The sequence below is a fragment of the Lynx canadensis genome, chromosome A3 (assembly GCF_007474595.2).
Source record: "Lynx canadensis isolate LIC74 chromosome A3, mLynCan4.pri.v2, whole genome shotgun sequence".
NCBI classification, from domain to species: Eukaryota; Metazoa; Chordata; class Mammalia; order Carnivora; family Felidae; genus Lynx; species Lynx canadensis.
Window position 1 is genome coordinate 38,511,484 of NC_044305.1, and position 24,326 is coordinate 38,535,809.

Sequence of the window (24,326 nt, forward strand, 5' to 3'; positions counted from 1 at the left end):
TGGGTCAAACTCGTATCTGCATTGAAATACCTACGCCCATTGAAAGAAAAAAACAACTTGAAGGAATCTAGAGTAATGTGCTTTTCATCAGGTGCCCTACCTAGTGCATCTTCCAAGACCAAATTAGGATGCATCTTTCTAAGTCAGCCAGCTCCTCATGCTGCAGCGTAGGGTATCTGTTGTGGAGATGAGGAAAAGAGAGAACTCAAAGGCAATTTGCAGATTTTGTACATGAGCCACTGAGTAAATGAGAATATCAATTGAAATGGTGAATTCTGGGGGAAGGAGCAGGCTTGGGGGTGGAGATGGGGAGACAGAAACTAAGGGTTCTGTGTTGGGCACGTTATGAAATGCTTTATTGGGTGTTACAGTGAACATACCAAGTCAGGAGTTTGGAGTTTAGGTGCAGTTCAGGCTGGAGATTTGGGAGACATGATACTTAAGGCACCAGACAGAATAAAATCATCTATGGCGAAAAAGGGCTGATAACCAAGCACTGGGACCACCAACGTTCAGTGGCCAGGAAAAGAAGAGAAACCATAAAAGGATACTGAGAAGGAAACCAGGGAGGTATGAGGAAAACCAAAAAGCATTAAGTGTCTCAGAATCCAAGTGAAGAAAGTCTTTAATTCTAAATCTTCAACAACTCCAGTTTCTTATCTTTCAACAATCCTTTAAGCAATGGCTGTACTATTTCAACCCAACAACCTACCACTCCCACACCTAATGAAAAGATATTTACTAAGATTAAGTATTTGGACAGTGGCCCAACATCCTCCCAGCCACCTGTGTGGTTGATTTTTCCTGCTCTTGCCCAGAGAAAGGAGAGCCAAAAACAAGTCCCCTGGATAAGAGATTTATTCTCTGGCCTTTATGATATAAAATGAGCCATCCCCCTTTTATACCAGCATTGACTGCCATGAACTAAGTGTGAGTTTAATAGACATGTTCTCCCAGTGAAAGATAGTTCCAAAGAGCATTCTTCTGGGGGTGTACCAAAAAAAAAAAAAAAAAAAAAAAAAAGCATTTCCTCTTTCCTTGCAGGCTCTGCACTGGTCTTGGTACCAAGAGGTAAACACACACACACACACACACACACACACACACACACACACACAAATCCAACTCAGAGCGAGGATTCAAAACACCGAGCAGCTCAGGAATTGATTTTAGGAGCGGAAGTATCAAAGTTACCACCACCTAGCTCTTGCTAAGCCTTAGGCGTTGTAGCTAATCAGTTAGTAACATTGAAAGACTCCTTTTATGGAGGCTTCCCCACCATCAATGAACTCATTCTATATAAATATTTAGCCAGGCAATAAACTGGACAGCCTATATTACTCAACATCAGCCTCAAAAGACCCTCCCGATTTATATACACGGCATCTTGGTGGAGCAATACATTTTACACGCATGACATGGTCAGCGATAAATATACCAGGGTAGGTCAAAGCCTATTTGGTTCTCTGCTTTTAACTGTCTTGGGCTTTGTGTGTTTCTTTAATCAGTTGGATGATTTAGATAAACAACATGTATTAGTCTTTGTAAGTATAACATGCCTTGAACTTTCTCCAGATATTCATTCCCATTCATCATCGTAATAGTTGCTCCCCCTTGGCCATCATTAAGATTAGAAACGTCCTTGAACCATTTAATGATATTCCACAAGACTGGACAGACTTTTCATGCCTTGATGAATTGCGATCACTCAGCTTAGACCAATGAAATCGGATATCCTTTAATGTGCCTGATGACTTTAAGGAGTTTAGGGAAAGCAGTGCTCAGGAATCAAAATGGCTTCACAGAATAACCATTCATTTGAGGGAAGATGCATGATTTAAGTAAAAATTGATTAATGAGTTAATATCTAATCTGATAGCTAACTGTAATACATATTATTTCTCTGTTCATAATGCTAAATATGGTTTTATCTACAAGTGTCCATTTATTATAGAACTCACTAGAAGAAGGTATGATACAATTTTTTTAAAGCATAAGTTGGAGTGTTAAACAAGGTTCTTTCAAGTAAAATGACTTTTATATGTTCATACTGCTGATGAGGAAACCAATATAAAGACAAGTCTGGGCTAGAATGTGTTTAACTACCTTGGAGCTGAGAAAGACTAGTTGCCTCTATTTTATGGGCCTTTGCAGCTCCAGATGGTCACCATGGGAATGATGTGGCCCCCCAAATGTCTGTGCGACTTGGCAATTTGTCCCACAAATATCTTTAATATCCTCACAGATCTTTGTATTCCACTAACTCTGAAACCATTGACATCACTATGGTTTAGAGGTGGCTAACAATATTGGCGTATTTAAGTCATCTTTAAGTTCCTCTGCAGGCTATGATCTGAGACAACAGGGTTAAGAACAGGACGTGGGTGTATAATGGAGAGAATACTGTGCTTGGGTCAAAGAACCCTGGCTCTCTCACTGGCAATTGATAAAATTGCTTACAGGAGCATCAGTTTCTTCCTTTACTCATCAATTATTTATTAAACATCTACAACATGCCAGGTGCTGTTCTTGGGATACACGAGAGAGTGTAACAGAACGTGGGACTCACATTCCATTGCTAGACTTAACCAATATAACTTTCTCTCTTCCAGAGTTGTTTTATGGGTCAAATAAGTTATCATAAGCAAAAGCATTTTATAATGTGCTTCTCTCCTAGAAGCAAATCCTGAGATAAGAATATGAGTGCAAGGGCTTTATTTGGGAGGTACAGGAAACACTAATAGTGGGGATAGGAGATGAGAAAGGGGAAGACAGCCAATAAAAGATGCATTAGCAAGGCAGTCACCACTGTGGGAAACTGGAAACACCAAAGGGAAATTCTGGGAAATGGTGCAAACACTAGCCCCAGTGATATCCCACTCCAGAGGTAAAGGAGTTGGAGTATTTGTATACCAACTCCTGAGAATCATGAGTTGAGGGCTAGTCCAGGAGATGTTAATGCCCTGGTCCTTCTGGCATGCCACAGGCAGAGCTGTCTTCTGTGATTTTGGAGAGAACTCCCAGCACAGAGATACAGAGTATGGTAATTAGAGTATAGCAACTGGAAATCAGCTGGGTCACACTGGAAATGGTAATGGAAATGGAGGAGGATTGTCAGATACAGATGAGTAAAGAATGAACCTATTATCCTCATTACTCTACTGGTCAGTTGGGACTGTCTGTCCCCAACCATGTGCCCCAATTTTTAACAACTACCTTCAGGCTAGCTTGTAGTACATTAGTAACTCTTCTTATTAACTAGCTAAATGTGGAAATGGTGCAGACTTAAGTTTCTCAAATTGGAGTTTGTGAGTCCATATAGATGTAGCCTCCATAGAACCCATGAATTCAATGAATTTATAACTTAAGAATTTTTCATTTTGATGATAAACTAAAATGAATTAATACAAACATATTCAGGGATCACCTTGCAACTAATTCATGCCAGGCAATTTCATTTGCATTTGTATCTGGGGTTGTAGTAATGTTGATGCCAAATGAAGATTATAGGCGGCTGGAAAAGAATAAGTGAGAGAACCAAGTCACGATCAGTAATAAGCTACGCTGAAAACAAAATAGCCTCTGTGGTATTATCTGTACATTCAGGGTTGAGCAGAGGTGGTGCATGGATTAGTCTCTCTATGCACCAACATTTGCCAGCAGTAAATGTAGTACTAAACCCTCAATTAAGGAATTTTTCATTAAATGGCTATATCACAATTTCCCAGGGTATCTATTAAGTGGATTGGATAGAAAAATAATGGGTATGTAGTTAAAGAACAGGTTCATTATCAAAAAAGAAGTATAATGCCAATCATGTTAGCAACTCAAATGATGGCTGTCAAGTTTAAAATCAAAGAATCAAGTCAGCTAGTGAAATACTCAGTTTCCAAATAAAGGCTTCTATAATAAAAATCAGGACTTCTGCTTCTGAAAGATGCAGTAGAGGCATTTCCCCTTATTCCTTCCTACTACTAAGTGCAGTTAAAAACATGGGGCATTATATACAAAACAAACATGAGAAAAGTTGGACAGGTGGAGAAAAGAAGGCAGGCCAGTTTGGGACCATGAGTCCTAAGGAACATGGTCATGAGTTCCCTGAGAGCTCATTTTTGCCTCATCTATCCCAGACTGGTTAGTGGAGGAGCCAGCAACCCAGAAATACCAATGGACACAGACAAAAGAGCCCCAGGAAAAGTCTGCTCTCTCAGGCCAACAGACCAAGAAAGGGCAATCTAGCAGAACAGAAAACTTTTAGACAATAATGGCTCTACTTTCAGCCAAACACCACAGTAAATAAAAAGGCTACAACCCCAGCCCCACCCCCTCCAGTGAAGGTCACACTAAACTTCCATCCTCATTAAGCTGTTACAAGCATCCTAACGCCCCCCCACCAACTCTTCCAAGTGGTGTCTAAGAAGGCTGAGGGGGAATAGAAACTTTCATCTCCTCCAAGGAGTAAAGAGCCTCTTCCCCCCCTCCCCACAGTGGGCAGGATGTCAGCAAAAGGTCTTGTGGGAGCCTGAATTCCCACCTCCACAGGCGGTAATGAGGAGCCACTCCCCTATGGGTATCTAAGCAGCTAAGTGGAGAGTCCAGGCTTCTCTACTTCCATCTGGCAAGTCACAAGGGAGCACCCCCCTTCTCCCACCAAAGTGGCATCAGAGGAGATCTGCTAAAATTTTAAATTTAAGATTTAAGTGAGATCCAGAGACTCATAAAATGATAACCAAAATATCCAGGTTTCAGTGAAATGCCACTCATACCAAGAACCAGGAAGATCTCAACTTGAATGACAAAAGACAGTCAACAGATGCCCAAGATGTTGGAATTATCTGATAAGGAATTTAAAGCAGCCATTATAAAAATGCTTTGACAAGCAATTATGAACATGCTTGACATAAATGAATAAAAAAATAGAAAGCCTCAGCAAAGAAATTTAAGATACAAAGAAAAATCACATGGAAATTTTAGGATGGAAAAACCCAATAACCAAAATAAAATCAAATAATGATTTAAGGTAAAATAATAACAAAACAATGTAATATAGCCATCATATCATTGTTAATATAAACTTTGACTGATTTTGGATATTGTATTCACTTGGAAATCTACCTGGATTTATAATTGTAAAAGAGCTCTACACACAAGAAGTTTATACTTAGTTCTATGTTTGTACATTTTTAAGTGGCTATAGTTTGAAGTAATATTAATACTAGGAAATTGTGTTTTGTTTTCCTTTAAAAAGGAAACATTTCTTTCAAACAAGAAAACATTTTTTAAATGACATTGTAATGTATTATGGGTTAAACTGTGCTTCCCCCACCAAAATTCATATGTTTGTTTGCTTTTTAAAAGTTTATTTATTTTGGGGGGGGAGGGGCAGAGAGGAAAGAGAGAGTCTCAAGCTGATGGCACACAGCCCAATGCAGGACTTGATCCCACAACCATGAGGTCATGACCTGAGCCAAAATCAAGAGCCGGACTCTTAAGTGACTGAGCCACCCAGGCACCCCATATATGTTTAAGTTCTAACCTTCAGTATCTCAGAATGTGTCTTTTTTGAGACAGGGCCTTTAAAGAGCTAATTAAGGTAACATGAGGTCATATGCGTGGGGCTTAATCCAATATGACTGGTGTCCTTATGAGAAGAGGAGCTTAGGACACAGACATGCACAGAGGAAGGACAATGTCCAAACAAAACAGATAGGGATGGCCATGTAAAGCCAGAGAGAGAGGCCTCAGAAGAAATCAATCCCACCAACAACTGGATCTCAGACTTCTGGCCTCCAGAACTGTGAGGAAAATAAATTTCATAGCCACCCAGGCTGTGGTACTTTGCTATGGCAGCCCAACCACATAGTAATACATAATGCAATGGGAAATGCAATCATTTAATAGACTTTTAATGATAAGAAAGAATTATTATAAAATGTTTTAGATGTAATACTATGGCTAAGTTATTGTGGTTATGTTAAAAACACCTTAATTTTTAATAATGCAAGTGAAAAATGTTGGGGAAAAACTGGAAATTATCAACCAGGAAAATGAAGAATTTGCTAGGGTATGGTATTCTTTTCCAGTATTTTTTTTTCCTAAATTATATCCTAAATTGTTTTCTATTTTTTAACAACTTATTGAGATATAACTTATATTATCATACAATTCACCCATTTAAAGTATACAGTTCAATGGCTTTTACTACATTCACAGAGTGATGCATTCAGCACCGTAATTAATTTAAGCACATCATTAATTAATCCTCAAGGAAACCTACACTCCTTATTTATCACCACTTAACTTTCCCTGTCCCTCCTCCCTCCCACCTCTAGGAAACTACTAATCTATAGGTTCTGTTTCTAGAGATTTACCTACACTGGGCATTTCAAATAAATGGGATCACACAACATGTAGTCCTTTGTGACTGGCTTCTTTTGTGTAGCATGTTTTCAAAGTTCATTCATGTTGTAGTATTTATCAGTATTGTATTGTTTTTTATTGCCAAATAATATTCCATTATATTACTATAATGTAGTATTATATACTAAATTATATTACTAAAAAGTAGTATTATATACTACATTTTGTTTATCAGTTGGGGAACTTTAGGGTTGTTTCCACTTTGTGGCTATTACGCTGCTATGAACATTCATGTACAAGTTTTTGTGTGACATGTTTTCATTTCTCCTGGGTATGTACCTAGGAGGGGAAAAACTCAGTGTTTAACTATTTGAGGAGAGCCTCCTGACTGTCTCAAAGTGTCTGCACCTCGTAGAATAAGTTGAGAAGTGTCTCCTCCTTTTCTGTATTTTGGAAAAATTTGTGTAGAACTGGTAATAATTATTTAAATGTTTGGTAGAATTAACCAGTACAGCCATCTAGTTCTGGACTTGCTTCCTGGGAAGACTTTTGATTACCAACTCAATCTCTTGTTATAAATCTATTTGGATTTTCTAGTTCTTTTTGAGTCAGTTGTGGTGGCCTGTATCTTTCTAAGAATTTGTCTCTACCTCTCCATGGAAAGCACTTTCCAGATGGATCCACATAGCTTACTCGTCCCTCATCTTTAACTCTTTGCTTAAATGTTACCTTCTCAATGAGCACCCTCCTTACCACTCTCCCGTCGGCACTCTGCGTCCCCTTTCTGCTTCATTTTTTCCTCTGGAACTCAACCCTTTCTAATCTACCATATAACTGACACATTTGTTTAGAGGTTTGGGGCAGAGGAGCACCATGATGAGACTCCTTCTGCTGCCAAGTGGACTAATAACTCTGGATGCAGGGAGGCCAGTGAGGACCTTGTTGTAATTTCTCAGGTAAGAGATGATCTGGATGGTAGCAGTGGAGAGGGGGAGAAGTGGTTGGATTTAGGACACATTTTAAAGGAGGGCCAACAGCATTTACTAACAGACTGTTTGTTTCTTTTATGCTTTTTTGAATTTAAATTTTAGTTAACATACAGTGCAATATTGGTTTCAGGAGCAGAATTCAATGATTCGTCACTTACATACAACACCCGGTGCTCATCACAAGTGCCCTCCTCTTTTTTTTTTTCTTTTTTTTATTTTTTTAATGTTTATTGAGAGACAGAGAGCATGAGCAGGGAAGGGGCAGAGAGAGACGAAGACACAGAATCCGAAGCAGGCTCCAGGCTCTGAGCTGTAAGCACAGAGCCCGACGCGGGGCTCAAACTCCAGAACCGTGAAATCATGACCTGAGCTGAAGTCAGATGCTCAACTGACTGAGCCACCCAGGTGCCCCACAAGTGCCCTCCTTAATACCCATCACCCATCTAGCCCATCTCCCACCCAACTTCCTCCATCAACCTTCAGTTTGTTCTCTGTTGTGCAGAGTTTCTTGCAGTTGTAAAATAGGAGAAGTAGATTCAAGGATTTCAGGTTGATGGCCCCCAAAGACCCTTCCCTCTGTATTTATACAGTTATGCAGTCCCCTCTTGAATCTGGGGTGGGCCAGAGGACTTGATTTAAGCAATAAATGTGGCAAAAGTAAGGCTGGGCCAGTTCTGACCTAATCTTAAAAAGGCCTGGTAGTTTTTACTTTTATGCTCCTGGGAACCTTGAGCTGCCATGTCTTATGGGAGAAGCAGCATGAAAAGACCATGTAGAGTGGTCACGAGCAGAAGGAAAGGCCCTGAGCCTGCATGTGCAAAAAAAAGGAAGCTCATCCAGCCCAACCCCCAGTTCACACTCCTGCTGAATGCAGCACACCTGTGACTACCAGCAAGTGCCACAGAGAAACCACTGAGAGAAGCCAAGCCACGTTGACAGAATTGTGAGAAAAAAAAATAGTTGTTGTAAGATTTGGGGAGAATTGTTAGGCAACAATAGAAACATAAAAAGAGGACGCCAAGAATTTTGACCCAAGCACCCAAGAGGATGGAGTTACCATTAACTAGATGGAAAAGACTGTTAGTTAACAGGTTTGGGGAAAAACGTGGGTGGACAGATTATAATCTTACTACTTATAAATGAAAAAGAACATACTTTTCTTCATATATTAGAACAAAATCTTCTATACTTTAAACATTCCTGGATTTTCCAAGGCCAGAAAAAGCCATTTTAGGAGCACCTTTTTGGAGAGTGACATCAGTGATTAAGAAAACTGTTTAGCATTTTTTTCTTTCCAGCTTCTGAAGCTCTGTTGACAATCAGTGAAATCCCCATCAAGGCAGAGAAAAACCCAGTTTTTTCCAGCTTTGCCATTGTGGTTTCAGGGCTTCAGTGACTCTAGCATGTAAAGGAGAGACCACTGTGCTTGCTTTCTCTCCCGCCTTCCACAACTGGTCACGGTGAACCACCGCGGGCTTGGCTGACGGGCTTCTGGAAGCTGAGAGCACAGTCTTGGAGGGAGGCTCTTGCCAGTTTTAGATTTAATCCTTCCTGTGGCCATACACTTCAGAGACAGCAGTATATGGGCAAAGAAAAACTGCCTGCTTAATCTGGTCAGCCTGTAGGTCTCTGATGATAGGCATCTGGGTTAATACCTTATGAATTTGAACCCAAATTAAGTGTTGGGGAAAAGTGGTGTATTCATTAAGAATTCCTAATGTCCCAGGGCAAATATTAATGTAAAAGGATTACTCTTATGCGGTCAACCTCCCATTCACTCACTCCCACCTATATAGCTCACCACGTTTACACACCCACATCTCCTTTCCCTGCTTAATCTGCATTTGGGGAAGGTTTAGAACATAGCTAAAGTAAAAGAAATTAATCATATTCACAGGGGCTCATTTTTTCTGGGCTCAATCTTTTCTTGGACTAGTGTTCCTGGGAGGGGGGCCCATAGTCCCCTTTTGGTCCTTCACCCCATGACTAACCACTGCAAGCTTAAGTTGGATAGGAGACTGGGCTTCATGGCACAAAGGGATTCACAATGTTGAGCAATTGTAGGGTTTATGTAAAAAAAAAAAAAGTTGATTTTAATAAACATTTTAGTTAAACGTTAAAAGTTAATAGACATTTTAAGAAAAATGTTGGGAGGCATTTTTTAAAAAATTAACCACAAAATTATGTTGGGGATATCTAGGCTTGAGAGGTGGCATTCTGAAAGTGGGTGCCATATGAAGTTGTTATGCATGGTCATGGTGGACATGTGTTCGGTCCATTGTTTCGGTCTCTTCAAATCTCTTAACTTCATAACACACCTTTGGCTATGGTCTCTTCCCAGTCCCATTAACACAATTCCAGTTTCTTTCTCTTAAGGAGTCCCTCAATCCTTGATGGAGAGCTGCTATTTAGCTTGTTTATTCCCTACCTCCTTAAAAGTATGCACTTGTCTCCTGCTGTCGGGTGCCTGTCATCACTGACTTGGCTATGAACTTCCTTCCACTTTTTTTTTTTAATTTTAATGTTTTATTTATTTTTGAGAGAGAGAGAGAGAAAGAGAGACAGAGTATGAGTGGGGGAGGGGCAGAGAGAGAGGGAGACAGAATCCAAAGCAGGCTCCAGGCTCTGAGCTGTCAGCACAGAGCCTGACATGGGGCTCAAACTCAGGAACCGTGAGATAATGACCTGAGCCAAAGTCAACACTTAATCAACTGAGCCTCCCAGGCTCTCTTCCTTCCAGTTTTGTGGCACATCCAGCCTTATCACTTGGAGAATATTCAATCAGATATTATGGATTAAAATGGTTCATCAGGAGCACAAGGCAGGAAGAGACTCCAGTACAGGGCACAAGTAGACTGGTGAATTCATCCTCTCAATCAGAAGAGGGTATAAATGCCTCCTGGCCAAGACTATGTAGAATGGATTCTTAGTTTCAAGTCCCCAAGAAGCAACCCTGAGACAGGGTGGCAAGTACAAACAGTTCATCTGGGAGATGACCCCATGAATCATAAAACAGGGGCACTAAGAAGGGAATAGGGAAGGGAAAAAAGTCAACACAAGGTGTATTAATAAGTCAACTGCCACAGGCGGCAACTGAAGCTTAACTTCTATGGAAAATCTCTCAAACACAGTGTGAAACACACACCCGACTTATACCACCCAAGAAGCAAAGGAACTAGTATGCTCATACAACTTCCGTTCATCAAATGTGAGCTGCTTCTGGGCCGTGCTGATTCCCTGACACTTCTGGCCTGCTGTGTGCAGGGACAGTGCAGTTTTCTATGGTTCCAGAACAAGTCCTGAGGCATAGAGGTGCAGATACTAGCCTTTACATGTTGTCTGGGGGCACTCTGCAATGGAGGATCAATGGGCAATGGCAATGGTCTGCCCTAGGACACCTGCTCAGCTGGCTTTCAAGGGCAAGTAAGACCTCACAGTGCTCATTGCAGGGATCTGTACCCTGAGAAAACAGATGCTGACTGTATTGTTAGTCTGTTAGTACTGAGACAGATTTCCACAGAAGTCTTAGGATAAAATATATGTACTGAACAACATTAGCTGAACCAATAATAAATGAGGTAATTCTTATTAAGTCTGGACATCTTCCTATGACATTATTAAGTGAAAATGGCAGGTCATATAAACCCATTTTGGTGTTAAAAACACAGAAAATGTATGCATAAAAAGGTCATAAAGGGTACAAGATAAAGTGTTAACTGTTGTCTCTAGGGAAGTGGAGTTATGAGTTTTGTTTTGTTTTTTTTTTTTTTTGCTTTCCTATTTTCTGATTTTTTTTTTTTTTTGTAATGAGCATGAATTGCTTTTATAATAACAATGACCAGATTAAAAAAAAAAATCCACAGGGGTGCCTGGGTGGCTCAGTTGGTTAAGCATCAGACTCTTGATTTTGGCTCAGGTCATCATCTCACAGTTTATGAGTTGGAGCCCCACGTCGGGCTCCGCACTGGCAGTGAGCAGCCTGCTTGGGACTCTCAGTCTCTCTGCCCTCCCACCCCTCCATGCACCCTATCTCTCTCTCAAAAATAAGTAAACATTTAAAAAATCCACAATAATTTAATACAATCTCAAGATTCAAGAATAATTTCCGCACTTTTCTAAATCTTCCCTTCTTCACAGCCTCCTTTCCTCCCTCCCCCTCCTACCAGTACTTCAAAACAGCCAAACCTTGCATATTTGCTGGTAACTACAATGCACCATCACCGCCTCTCAAATATGGGAGAAAGTGAGGAATTAGGCAAAAAAGACTTTTGAGCAGCCAACAAAGAGGTTCCTATAGCCATAAACTACAATTCATCCATTTTTGCTCACAGATAAGCACCACAGACTAGCATTTAGGACGGATTTATACATACATCGATATTGGACTTCAACTTCCTGTTTAGAAGCAGCAGTGAAAAGCTGAGAAAGGGTCTGCTCTGGGCAGACACACAGGAGGCAGGGAGGAGAGGCAGAGCTGACAAGCGAGAAGGACAGTCCTGGACAAGACCTTCATGCCTCATCAGACAGCATGGACACTCTAGGCTCCTTTAAGGTAGAGCACATGGCCTCCATCTCCTCGCCCTTCCAGAAGATTCCCATTTCCAAACCCAGAGCAGGATTGCAGTGATGGCCTTGAGGGATCCAGACCAGGCTTATTTGTACTCAAGAGAACCGAGCATCCAATGATCAGGTCTTAAAAGGAAATGGAATATAGGCAGACGGTAAGTTCATCCATGTTAAAATACTGCTTCAGAATCTTGGTGATATAAACCAGACTAGGGAATGAAGTTACTTTCTTATCTGTTTCTTTCGACTCTTTCTACTTTTGTGTGAAATGAGGTTGATTTTATATCTGTCAATATCCTCTGGTTCTGGTATCTGCTCTTTAATATCTGATCTTATCACTAAGGCACTTATACTGCCCATTACGTTGGTGCCTCAATGATTCTGAATATCACTTTTTTTCCCTCCTGGTTTGACAATATTCCTTAAATTTAAAAATAAAAGAAAGAAAGAAAGAAAGAAAGAAAGAAAGAAAGAAAGAAAGAAAGAAAGAAAGAAAAAAGAAATTGGAGAATGAAGCTTTAACAAACTGTTCTTGGAGGGGCTGTGCTCTTTTATACTGACCAGTTTTTAAAATCTTCATAAAAGGGTCTTTAACAAGCCCAAACTTTTAAATATGAGCAGAATAAAGTCAAAAGAAGATGAAAAGAAATGGCATTCCTGGTGAAATAGGTCAGATGATTTTCAGACTCCAAAGTGTCCTGATAGTTTTACGTGATCCAGTCCAGTTCCTCAAAAAACTCTGCCAACAGGTAACAGGTCTTTGAAAGCTTTTGAAGCCAAAGGCTCCCCACCAGCCAGCCCATCACTTACTAAGTTCTCAGCCTCATTAAGAATGAGAAACAGATATCATGGCACCAACCTGTCTACGAGAACACAGCGAGACAAATGTAATTGCCTGTACAAGGAATATAAATCAGCAACTCCCAAATCATTCATATTTACACCCACTCCATTTTGGTTGTCTTTCCTTTATAATTTGGCCATACATCGATGTCAAGTATATAATTTCATCTGGGGCTTTATCAGTTACCGCCCGAGCCATGATTATATGGTGCAGGGAACTTCCTCTCCCTGAGTGAGTCTATCTTTAGTATCTTCTTGATAGCCACTTCTTACACATAAAATCAAAAGAAAAGTCTTGGTTTTCTTATGTGGCTCCAGAATCACTAACTATAACATTTAGAAGCAATTTATCAGCTGAAACCATTGAGTTTTCAGCTGCCACTACAGTTTTTCAAACCAAAGCGGTCTTACTCCTTCCCTTTGTTAGTTTTTATCAACTCGCAATAAACATTTTAGGGATTTTGATACTGGCCATTCAATCATGAGCTAAGTTCAACTTTCATCATGTTAGTGTCCAGGCCTAACTGCACAAAGACAGGTTTTGAACTATCAGAATCATAGCAACAAAGATAAAGGGATGATTTCTGGAAGAAGTAACTTTTTACAAACAAAATAAAAAATGGCTCTCCAATCTAGGATTCAAAAGATTAATTTATTAGTCTGAGAAGAGGAGTCACACACTGTACTCAGTAATATGCTTCTTTTATTTTTGTGCCTTTATCTTAAAAATATATTTAAACAGGAAACAAAGATAATATTGAATTTTCCCATAAATTTTGCTTTCTTATTTACAGTGTTACATTGTAAATAACATTCCATTATACACAAATTAGGGACTGTGCATTACTGTATGTTCTCTTTACATATTCTTTCATAATATAGTACATATAGCTCAAAGATATGCAGTTTTTAAGCTTAGAAAAGCTTGAGGAAAGAAGTACAAACTTTATCAATAAGACTATTATTTAAAAAGGTTCTGACCTTAATTCTCTGCTAGATTGTTTCACTGAAACCATTCTTTGTTAAAGAAAAATGCCCCATATGAGGGATGAGAATAACAGTTTAAGTTACTACAGGATCCACTTAAACTGGTTAACAAATAAAACACTGTATCACTTATTACTGTTATTGAATGGAGCACTACCACTGTCAAATCATTTAAACAAGTAGATTTACTCTTCAGTTCGGACACATTACACCAACAACAGCTGGTACCTCTTTATGAAATCAAAAATGTTTCCTGCAACTCTAGGTTTTACTTGTAAACAGTAAAGCACACATTTTGTGAAGATGATTTAGTCATTCCCGGTCTTAGGTTACACAGTAAGGAGTTTCTATTTCATCAGGGGAGAAGCAAGCACACGCACTGCACACGCACGCACATACACACGCACACTCAGTCCCGTCACCTGCCGAAGACCTGCATGTCACTAAGCGCTAACCACGGCAGCACTAGTGTCGCGAGCAGTGCACGAGGCTGCAACAGGAATTATAAAATGGCGAAGATAAAACATCCAAGTTCAGTTAAAAACCCCGAAAAGCTCAGGTTCTGAAATGCCTCTCAGACGCTTCATGCTCAGCCTGAGGGTCAGTTCACTGGGCTCTCCAGGCGGCAAACCCCACCTTCGATTGCCACGGACTGTCCTGCCACTGCACCGGGAGGGAGTCTTGAAATGTGAGTCTGCAGAGAGGGAGACAGGAGAGCGTTAGAAGTGCCAGCTGTGTCCTCCCATATGTGACAAGGATGGAGGAAATACTGGAGTGACACAGCCTCTCTTTGCTTCTCAGTATCTACAGAACATGAGGGTGGTAACCTTTAAGTGCAGAGAGATCTTGTTTGTTCAAATCCTGCAGGGAATGTTTACTGAGCAACTACTATATGCTAAGCATAGCACTAGCAAGTAGAGACACAGATTGAACAAGAACTTAGAATTTCATCGTATTCAGAATAGTCATGGTTTTAACGCCAACTATATTAAGTATATTCTAGTTCCTCTGAAAACTAGTAATTTATATACATTTTGTCTTCTGAATATTCAAAGCAACTGAGAATACCCGATTCATGTTTATATTTTATTCCCTAAAGGATTTGAATAGCTTGCAAAAATTCAGACAATTCAACAACCTAAAAAGTGAGGCGATGAGAGAAAAGAAAAATAAGAGCTTATAAAATAAGGTAAAGACAGGCATGAGATTACCATGCAATTCTAGCCTGAGTTCTGTACCTGTGCTAGAGGCAGACTGTTGCCCTGTCTCTCAGCATCCTCATTCCACGACCAGATAGGTGGTTCATGTGTGTGTTCACAGCCTCACAACAAACCAACTGCTCAGAGGAGAACTCCTGTTCCCGGTAGGAAGTCTGGGAACTATTTCTCTTACAGGGCTTCATACACACTGGGTACCATGTTTTGTGGGTGAGTGAAGACATCAGTTGTACAACAAGGAGTTTTGTAGGGCTGAGTGTTAACATCACTCAAAGGAGGCTGGCTCTGAGCAGAAGATAGTAAAAGCTGTTCCATAAAGGGTCAGGATGATGTCAGCCAGGAATTCTTTTTTTTTTTTTTTTTTTGACCATCTGGCTTAATCCAGGGATAGATAAATGTCGGGAGTTTCTAAGAAGAACAGAAGGACTGCATATCCCTTTAGGTAATCCTCTCTAATTCTGCTACTCTAAACAAGTTTTTCCTAAGGACTGAACTGAAGTAAGTTCAAGCCCAAGGTGAGGCTGTTAGATGCTAGTGAAGTGGCGAAGTCTAGAATGGGAATGATATCCTCTCATGCAACCAAATGTGAAACAAGCCTGTTTTAGATGGAGTAACAGCTAAGCTAACTCTGTTATAGTTTGAGCGTGGACACTATTGTTTAATCTCACCACACAAGTCCCATTAGAGTAGCTGACATACATCAACAACTTGGAAAGTTCTAGAGAATGGGAAGTGTTCTTTGGGCACTTAGTTTTTCTGTGTGCAAGGCAGGAAGCAACCTGTAACCTACAGGGGGGTGAGGTCTGTTGCCTCAGGTGGAGAGCTGGGTGAGGCAGTCTCTGTGGTATCTCCTGGGATATGAGGATCAGTGAGTTCACTCACCATACTCATGCTTCTGGGAACCCTGTCCCAAAATCTGGCCTCACTGCTGCATTTGAGGGCCAAACTTGGGTCTCACCATATGGATATATTGTACCCGAGAAGTCCCCAGTAGGAAAACTTGTAGCTCTTTTGTTTCTTGTGGTGCCTCATTAATCTAGCAGGAGTTAGAACAGGGTGTGTTGTTCAATTCTGCTACCCAGAAGTCCTTGTCACATCAGGCACAAAAATCTCAATTCTCACAATTCTCAGTGTTGATACAGCCACTTTTATTCTTCCAGAAATTTCTTAACATGAGGTAAAAGAGAATTTTCTCCCCAGTTATCATTCATCAGTTTTTTAAAAAGGTTCTTCTAAACAAGAAAGATCCCTGGAAGAGTAGATAGAGGTCCCTCAGTCAATTTCATCCCTAATCTCACCCCCTACAGTCATAAACACCATCATGCAACTATGACAGGGATTGAAAATGTGGAAAACAGCATGGGGGTTCCTCAAAAACTTAAACATAAAATTACCATGTGGTCCAACAATTCCACTTATGGATATATATCCCAAACAAGTGAAAGCAGGGACTTAAAAAGGTATTTCTAGACCCATGTTTGTAGTGACCTTATTCACAATAGCCAAAAGGTGGAAACAACCCAGGAGTTCATAACACAATGTGATACATAGTATATATAGCAATGGAACATTATTCAGCCCTAAAAAGGAAGGAAACTGTGACACACAGTACAACATGGATGAACTTTGAAGATGTTATACTAAGTGAAATAAGCCAGCTGCAAAAGGACAAATATTGTAGGGTTCCACCTATATGAGGTGTCTATTAGTCAAATTCATAGAGACAGAAAACAGAATGGTGGTTGCCAGGGGTTGGGGGAGGGGTAATGGGAAGTCACTGTTTAATGGGTACAAAGTTTCAGTTTGAGGAGATGAAAAGTTCTGGAGACAGGCGGTGGTGATGGTTATACAACAGCATGAATATACTAAATACTGCTGAACTGCGCACTCAAAAATGGATCAAATGGTAAATTTTGTTATGTAAATTTTACCATAATAATAATAAAAGAATAAAGCAGAAATGACAATTTCTGACCTGGACCAGAGTAGTAGTCCATATGATAGTATTAAGAGAAGGGGTTAGTTAGGAATGAATCTACAATGCAGAGCCCCATAGAAGAAACATTAACACCATCAGGTTCTGTTCACAAATAGGCTGGAATTCTCCAATCAGGTTCATTAAAATATCTGTCCCTAAAAGAGAAGCTCACAGGAAAACCTGTCTTCATGTTTCCCAGAGATTCAGGGAGAATACAATGGGACCTCCTGGCAGGCCTGGTGGTCCAGGCACCAGAGGCTACAGAGAATAAATTAATTGTTTAAAGATCAAAGAGTGAACATATGTCCAAGCAGATGGCCTGCAACTTGACCAGGGGGATGTTGGTCTTAAAGCAACTGATTTCCTGCTGACCAAAGAAAAGACCAGAGCTAGAAGGAAGAAATTCTTGCCCCACGGACCAGGGGACTTGATAACAATCCCTTGAGATTTACAAAAACACAGATGGCCAATTTAAACTTATCTCTGACACTCCCACCCCCACCAGGTTTACGACAGAAGAACAACTAAATAAACTGAACTGAACTGCAAAGTCTCTAGGAGAGTTAGAAAGGAAAAGAAAAAGGATTGGAAAAGATGATAGTGGTCTTGAGATAATCTGTTAACAGTACATGGCAAAATATTTCGAAAATACATGGAGATTTGTATAAATTTTACTGTTTACATAGGACGGAAATGCTCAACTAGACAAACTAGCTAAGATTAACTTCTTAAATCATCATCTAGTCAGGAGGGATTTTGTGATTGCAAAACACATTGGCGTGATCTTGGTGTTGGGAGGAATACAATGGCCAACAATCCATCCAAATGTCAGTACTTCCCCAGTTTCATCCATCAACATGATCTTCTGATTCATCAGAAAATCACTGCCCTTGGTCTGAAAAAGTTTGAGCCGGAAGAATTTGAAGCTTTCTTTGGAAATTTCAATGGAGCATCAAATCACATTATAAACAATGGGAGCTGTTTAAGAGAATGTTTATATGAGTGTTTATCTCGAAAAGTTCTTTTAGAGAAGTGGGTTTGAATTCCTCTTGTAGCTAAAAATAGACCATTTTCTATAATGAATTTATATGTCACCATTTAAAAGCACAATAAAGTATTTTATATTGTCTGAGACTGTGTAGATTCTTGGGTACCCTATAATCATTAAGAACTTAACAAGGTGTCTTTTTTTTTTTAATATTTATTTATTTCTGAGGCAGAGAGAGACAGAGCATGAGTGGGGGAGGGTCAGAGAGAGAGGGAGACACAAAATCTGAAGCAGGCTTCAGGCTCCGAGCTGTCAGCACAGAGCCCAATGCGGAGCTAGAACTCACAAACCGTGAGATCATGACCTGAGCCAAAGTCGGTCGCTCAACCGACTGAGCCACCCAGGCGCCCCATAACAAGGTGTCTTTAAGGCAATTTAAAAAGCAATGTATTTTTATTGAAATTTATAACTAATGATAAATAACATATAAAATTATACATGAAAAAGCAGCAGACAGGTTCATTTTGGGCTATTTTCCTCCACTTCTTGCTGCATGCCCCACTCATACACTTAACCATGACTCCATGTCTATCATGTCCTTTTCTGGTTCTTTCTCATTGTAAAGACTCCCTTGACTGGATCCCCAACTCAAACTAGAAGCTCTTCTTCTAGCTCTAATGGCACCCATCTGAGCATTTCTCTTCCTGTCATGTAACTGTCTTGGTTTTGGTTTGCTTTTAATTTTTAAGTCTCTGTCATGGAAAGTCAATTGGAGACAGGAGCTTGTCTTACACGTACCTCTATATTCCTTGCACCTGTCAAAATGCTTGGCCTAGAACGTTCGCACACTCTGGAAATGCTCACTGAGTGAAGTGACTAAAATACACCCTCAAGGGCTATACTTACACAGTCGCAGGTGCTTTAACGTGTGTGACCAACCAGTTTGATTAAAAAGTGAATCAAACTAGTTGTCATAGTAAAGATTCTTTTAAACAGATTTTTTTAAAGTAAAGACTAAACTTTTCAATTTTCCAAGTGATTATGTTTTTAGAATAAGATAGAGTTTTAGATTTCTCAGATGCTAACAGCTCCACACCAGTGGAACCCAATGGCCTTGTACTCACAATTCTCTGCTTTCTTGCTAATTCCCTGACTGACACAGAGAGATCCTTGAGGTTAACACTCCTTGAAGAATTATATTCTTAGGCCTATATCTTGCTATAAAATCAAATACATTGTATAATAACATATTTAGCCTAAGATTTCAAAATGAGAAAGTTAAAGAAAAAATATTATAGAAATTGTATAATTCCTTGATGTCCTAATCACAATCTAAGTAGTAGCTGAGACTTCCTATCATTCATATTCATGTCTTTAAATCTCTGAAGACCACCTTAGTGACTGCTCTTTTGTGGTTTCTAGGAAAACTGTAAGCACACAATTTAATTTTAAAAGTCTCAAAGCCTTTATTTAGTGGTTATATTTTAATCCATCTTTCCACTCTTAGAATTGTTGCGATCTGCCACAAAAGTCAAGGAAAGAGCCTCTTAAACAAGTTTATCCTCCTTCAGTGGGGTTAGAAAAATAAAATCTGGACAGACACAGTCCAAAAAAAGCTCTTGGAAATATTTTATTCATTGGTTTCATAATTCTGAGGGTTTGGTTTTCTGTTTTTTTTTTTTTTTTTTTTTTTTTAATTTTTTTTTTCAACGTTTATTTATTTTTGGGACAGAGAGAGACAGAGCATGAACGGGGGAGGGGCAGAGAGAGAGGGAGACACAGAATCGGAAACGGGCTCCAGGCTCTGAGCCATCAGCCCAGAGCCTGACGCGGGGCTCGAACTCACAGACCGCGCGATCGTGACCTGGCTGAAGTCGGACGCTTAACCGACTGCGCCACCCAGGCGCCCTGGTTTTCTGTTTTTAAAAAATAGAGGTTGCAGCAAGATAGCACAGTCAAAGCAATTCAGACATTTACAAATAGAACAAATGACACTGAAAAAAACACTCTGCACAGACTTAAGAAACAGTATTTCAAAACAGAGAAGAGGTGTTTTTATCAACCAGAAGCTTAAACAGTACGTGCAATACACAACATATTATGCCCAATTCTAAGGTTAATCTACAGAGACAGTTTATCATGATGGCTGTGTGCATGGGTTACTGAATCAGAGCATCTCAGGTTCTGGGCCATTTCTTCTTCTTCTTCTTGGACACATGGAGGGACTACATTTCTGTTTCCTTTCAGTTAGGTGTGGCTATGTGACTGAATCAGGCCAGTGGACTAAAATGGTATGAGCCACTACCAGGCTTTGCAGAAAATCTTCCTATGCACTATTCTCCATGTTCTTTTCTCTGATGACGTTGAGGCCCATGTGCTATAAGGAGCTTGGACCCTGGTTCACAACTTGGGAGGAGAGCATCCTGTTAATCCTAATCCCCAATTTGGATTTTATGTGAATGAGAAACACACTTCTTATTGTATTTGAGCAACTACACATTTTGGGGGTTCCTTCTTAGAGCAGCTAGTGCTATCTTACCCAATAATACAGGCCTCTGCACTTACTAGCTGCATAATCTCTGTTGGTTACTTAACTTCTCAGGCTCCATTTCTAAAATGGATATAATAGTAGCATTTATGATCAGCTTGATAAGGACTATATGAGATATTGCATGCAATGAAAACATGTGTCAATAAATGTTAGGTTATTGTTATTCAAACAAACACATAGCCATAGAACAAAACATTATATAGCACAATCTCTATTATAGATTTTTGGATATCCCAGAATTGAGGAATTCTATTTTAAAAGTTTTATAGTTTGCAAAAATAGAATGAGGTATTTTAAAGAAAAGTTAGCTGCATGCTAAAAGGTAAGGTTCAGGAAAATTGACATTTTTAGGTCAGTATTTTTGATAGGGGCTATTTTGCTGCTACAGATAAAATAATTAACAATTGCTAAGTATTTAGTGACTCCTAAAGGTTTGTACATATCTGCTTGCTATATAACTAATCTTCTAAGGCTCAAAAACAATGAACATACTTGGGTACTATAGAGAAAACCAAACTTGTAGAATACTGGCAAATTGCCTTCTAAAAACAGGTAGCATTGTAGGGAAGACAAGTACAGCCATATATAATGATTAGAAAACCATTAACCAAAGCCCTTACAGTGACCATGCACTGTAAGGGTAGAATACTCCAAAGTTGTCTTCTAACACCACCAAGCAATTAACTCAATTCTGCAAATTGTCTGACAATTTAACTCAATTCTGACACTTATCTACCAGGAGATAGTGTCAGATCCTCCAGACTAAGGGGTCAGTTCCACGAGAATTTTTCTCCTTCCCAATCCAGATGCCAATCACAAATCCAGATTGTCACCTGTGCCTCTGACTTACCCACTATAAACAGCACAACCGCTCCTCAAGTTTGCTAATTTGTTGGAGTGGCTCACAGAACTCAAGAAAACAGCTTACTTACTAAGTTACTGGTTTATTGTAAAAATATATAATTCAGGAGCAGCCAGATGGAAGAGGTGGACAGGACAAGGTAATTGGGAAGCAGTTCAGAGCTCCTATGCCTTCTCCAGACATGCTACTTGCCCCAGCACCCCCACATGTTCACCAACTCCACCCTATCGGGTATTCTGGAGATTTTATTACATAGGCATGACTGATTAAATCATTGGTTATTGGTGACTGAGCTATCTCCAGCCCCTCACCTCTCTTTAGATGTTGGGGGGTGGGGTTGAAAGTCCCAACTCTCTAATCACATGGTTGATTCCCCTGGCAACAGTCCCCATCCTTAGGTTACCTTGGGGTTTTCCGTAAGTTGTCTCATTAACATAAACTCTGGTGTGGTTGAAAGGGGTTTGTTATGAATAACAAGACACCCATTTCACTCTTAAAGATGTATCTCGATTTTAGGAACTGAGGACAAAAGACCAATTATAATAAAATATGATCCCACTGCTCTTACTGCTTAGGATATTACAAGGGTTTTGAAGCTGTGAGTCAGGAACCATGAAGGAAGACCAAATAAACATTTCTTATGATAAATCATAATACCACAGATACCCAACCACAAATGCCATAGGAAGTTAGGAGTGAGAAGACGGATGTGGATCAAAGAATTGAGGAAGACATTCCAGAGGCCTTGGCACTAGAAGGAAAGTAGAATGGGAGGGCAGGGGGACACAAAAATGACATGTTGGACCTTTGTAAGGAAGAGCTGATAAGTTTACTTGGTTTGAGCCACACAGTTTTTCCAACTTTTAAAAACTAGAAAATATTTTTGTTAATATAATTTATTGTCAAGTTAGCTAACATACAGTATATACAGTGTGCTGCTGCCTTTGGGAGTAGACTCCCATGATTCATCGCTTACATACAATACCTACTGCTCATCCCAACAAGTGCCCTAATAGAAAATATTTTTAAATGGAGAAGTTATATAAAAGCATCTTGATTTCTAGCTCGTCTTGAAAAATTTGGCAACCCTTATATTCCCTCACTGAGGTGAAGCAGCAGCTACCATTTTGGCAAGAATTTTCCACAGGTGAAGCTGTTTCTCCTGTGGCATGTGTTCAGAAGGCACCTAATATCTAGTGATGTTCTTTCAGTGGGTTTAATCCACTGGGTTTAGGTCATGGCAGCCTGATCCTTCCATATAAAGTTTCCCCATCAACCTTTTGTCCAATGGTTGTAGCAGCCACTGATAATCATGCTTAAGACCCCTTATTTCATGAGGAAGTTCCCAAAGGGTGGTTTCCTAATTCTGTCATTCTCACTACATTAACAGCTGAAATTCATCTATGAAGAACTTTCCCTCATCAACTTTTTGATATTCCAAAATAAAGTTCACATAAGAAAGAAAGGATAAATACCTGATTCTTCCACTGCCTCAGGGTTCAAATAATAAGGCTCCAAAAGCAGCCAATCATTTTCCCCTCATCATTTCTTGTGATGTTAAGAAACCAGTTTTGTTAGAAGAAAGATGATAAGAGATTAAAGAGGGAACATGGTTTGAGGGGATAAAAGGGATGGAAAGAGAAGTTACAGCATTTTGCTTCTTCATTCATACCAGCCCGAGGCCAATTCTTCTATGTTATATAAAAAAGAGACAGAAATAAAAGAACTGTAAGAGGTACCTTCAAACTCCAACGCAAAAGAAACTATATCTAGCTGGACTGACTTGCTAGTTCTGTTCTGGATGATTAATCTGAACACTCATATGTTTTAAGTCAAATACAAAGCCTTTAGGATGAATTAGCTCCTTTTGGATTGACATAAAATAAGTATTGCTGTCAGTTAATAAAGTTTGCTCAAGATCAATTTGACTAGCAGAAAGTTCTTTCATCAAAGTGAACTGGGTGTTAAGATAGTATGAGTCTGCTAAGGCTTCTGTAACAAAATACCTCATGCTTGGTGGCTTAAACAACATCAATTTATTTTCTCACATATTAAGATATCTGTAGATTTGTTTTTTCTGAGACCTCTCTCCTTGGCTTACAGATGGTCTCTTCTCTATTAGTACAACCCTAGTGTCTCTTCCTCATCCGACAAGGACTTTAGGGCCCCACCCTTCTGTCCATTTACCTTAATCATCTCATTAAAGGCCCTATCTCCAAATACAGTCACATTCAGGCTTAAAGATATGAATCTGGGGGGACATAATTCAGTCTTCAATAGATACAGATCTTAAAGTGATACAGAGTAAAATCCAAAAATGCCCCATATGTTCTGGTTTCCTTTAGTTCTCTGAGCTGAACTCCTCCTGCTCTCCCTCCTTTGCTCAGTCCTTTCCCTCTCTCCACTTGCCTTCTTGCTGTTACTCAACCACATAGCACACTCCTGCTTGAAGGCCATTACAAGTGGTGTTCTCACTGCCCAGAAAGCTCTTCCATCCTTGTCCCTGTGCCTCACTTGCTCAACTTTGCCAGATATGTACTCAAAAGCCACCTTTTCAAGAAAGTTTACTCTGGCCACTCACCTGAATCTCCCTCTCTGCCTCAATGTTTCATATGTCCTTACTACTATCTAACTAGCCATTTATTTTGCTCCTTTATCTTATTCATTGCTTGTCTCCCCCACTGGGTCATAAACTCCATGAAGGCAGGGAGTTTATCTATTTGTTCACTGCTTTTTCCTCAGTTCCTAAAAGATAGTGTGGCACATGGTAGGGGTTCAGTATACTTGGCAAACGAATAAAGAACTTCTTTCCTTCCTTCCTCCCTCCCTCCCTCCCTCCCTCCCTCTCTCTTTCTTTCTTTCTTTCCTTTTAAAAAATGTTTATTTGTGTGCATGTGCAAGTGGGGGAGGGACAGAGAGAGGGATAGAATCCCAAGCAGGCTTCGTGCTGTCACGAGGTCAGCACAGAGCCCAACATGGGGCTCA

At 39.9% G+C, this 24,326-nt stretch overlaps 1 protein-coding gene across 3 annotated transcripts in view; it reads right to left on the reverse strand.

Annotated features, from left to right (window-relative positions):
- Nucleotides 1-13,397: 13,397 nt before the first annotated feature.
- TASP1 (taspase 1) overlaps nucleotides 13,398-24,326 on the reverse strand; it is a 269,597-nt gene continuing 258,668 nt past the window's right edge. For 2 of the 3 annotated variants that reach the window (XM_030310108.1, XM_030310111.1), the window contains one exon: nucleotides 13,398-14,439. In XM_030310108.1, the coding sequence (XP_030165968.1) occupies nucleotides 14,347-14,439 (93 nt within the window). In that variant the 3' untranslated portion in view covers nucleotides 13,398-14,346. The remainder of the gene's footprint in view (nucleotides 14,440-24,326) is intronic. The other variant, XM_030310109.2, reaches the window with a different exon arrangement.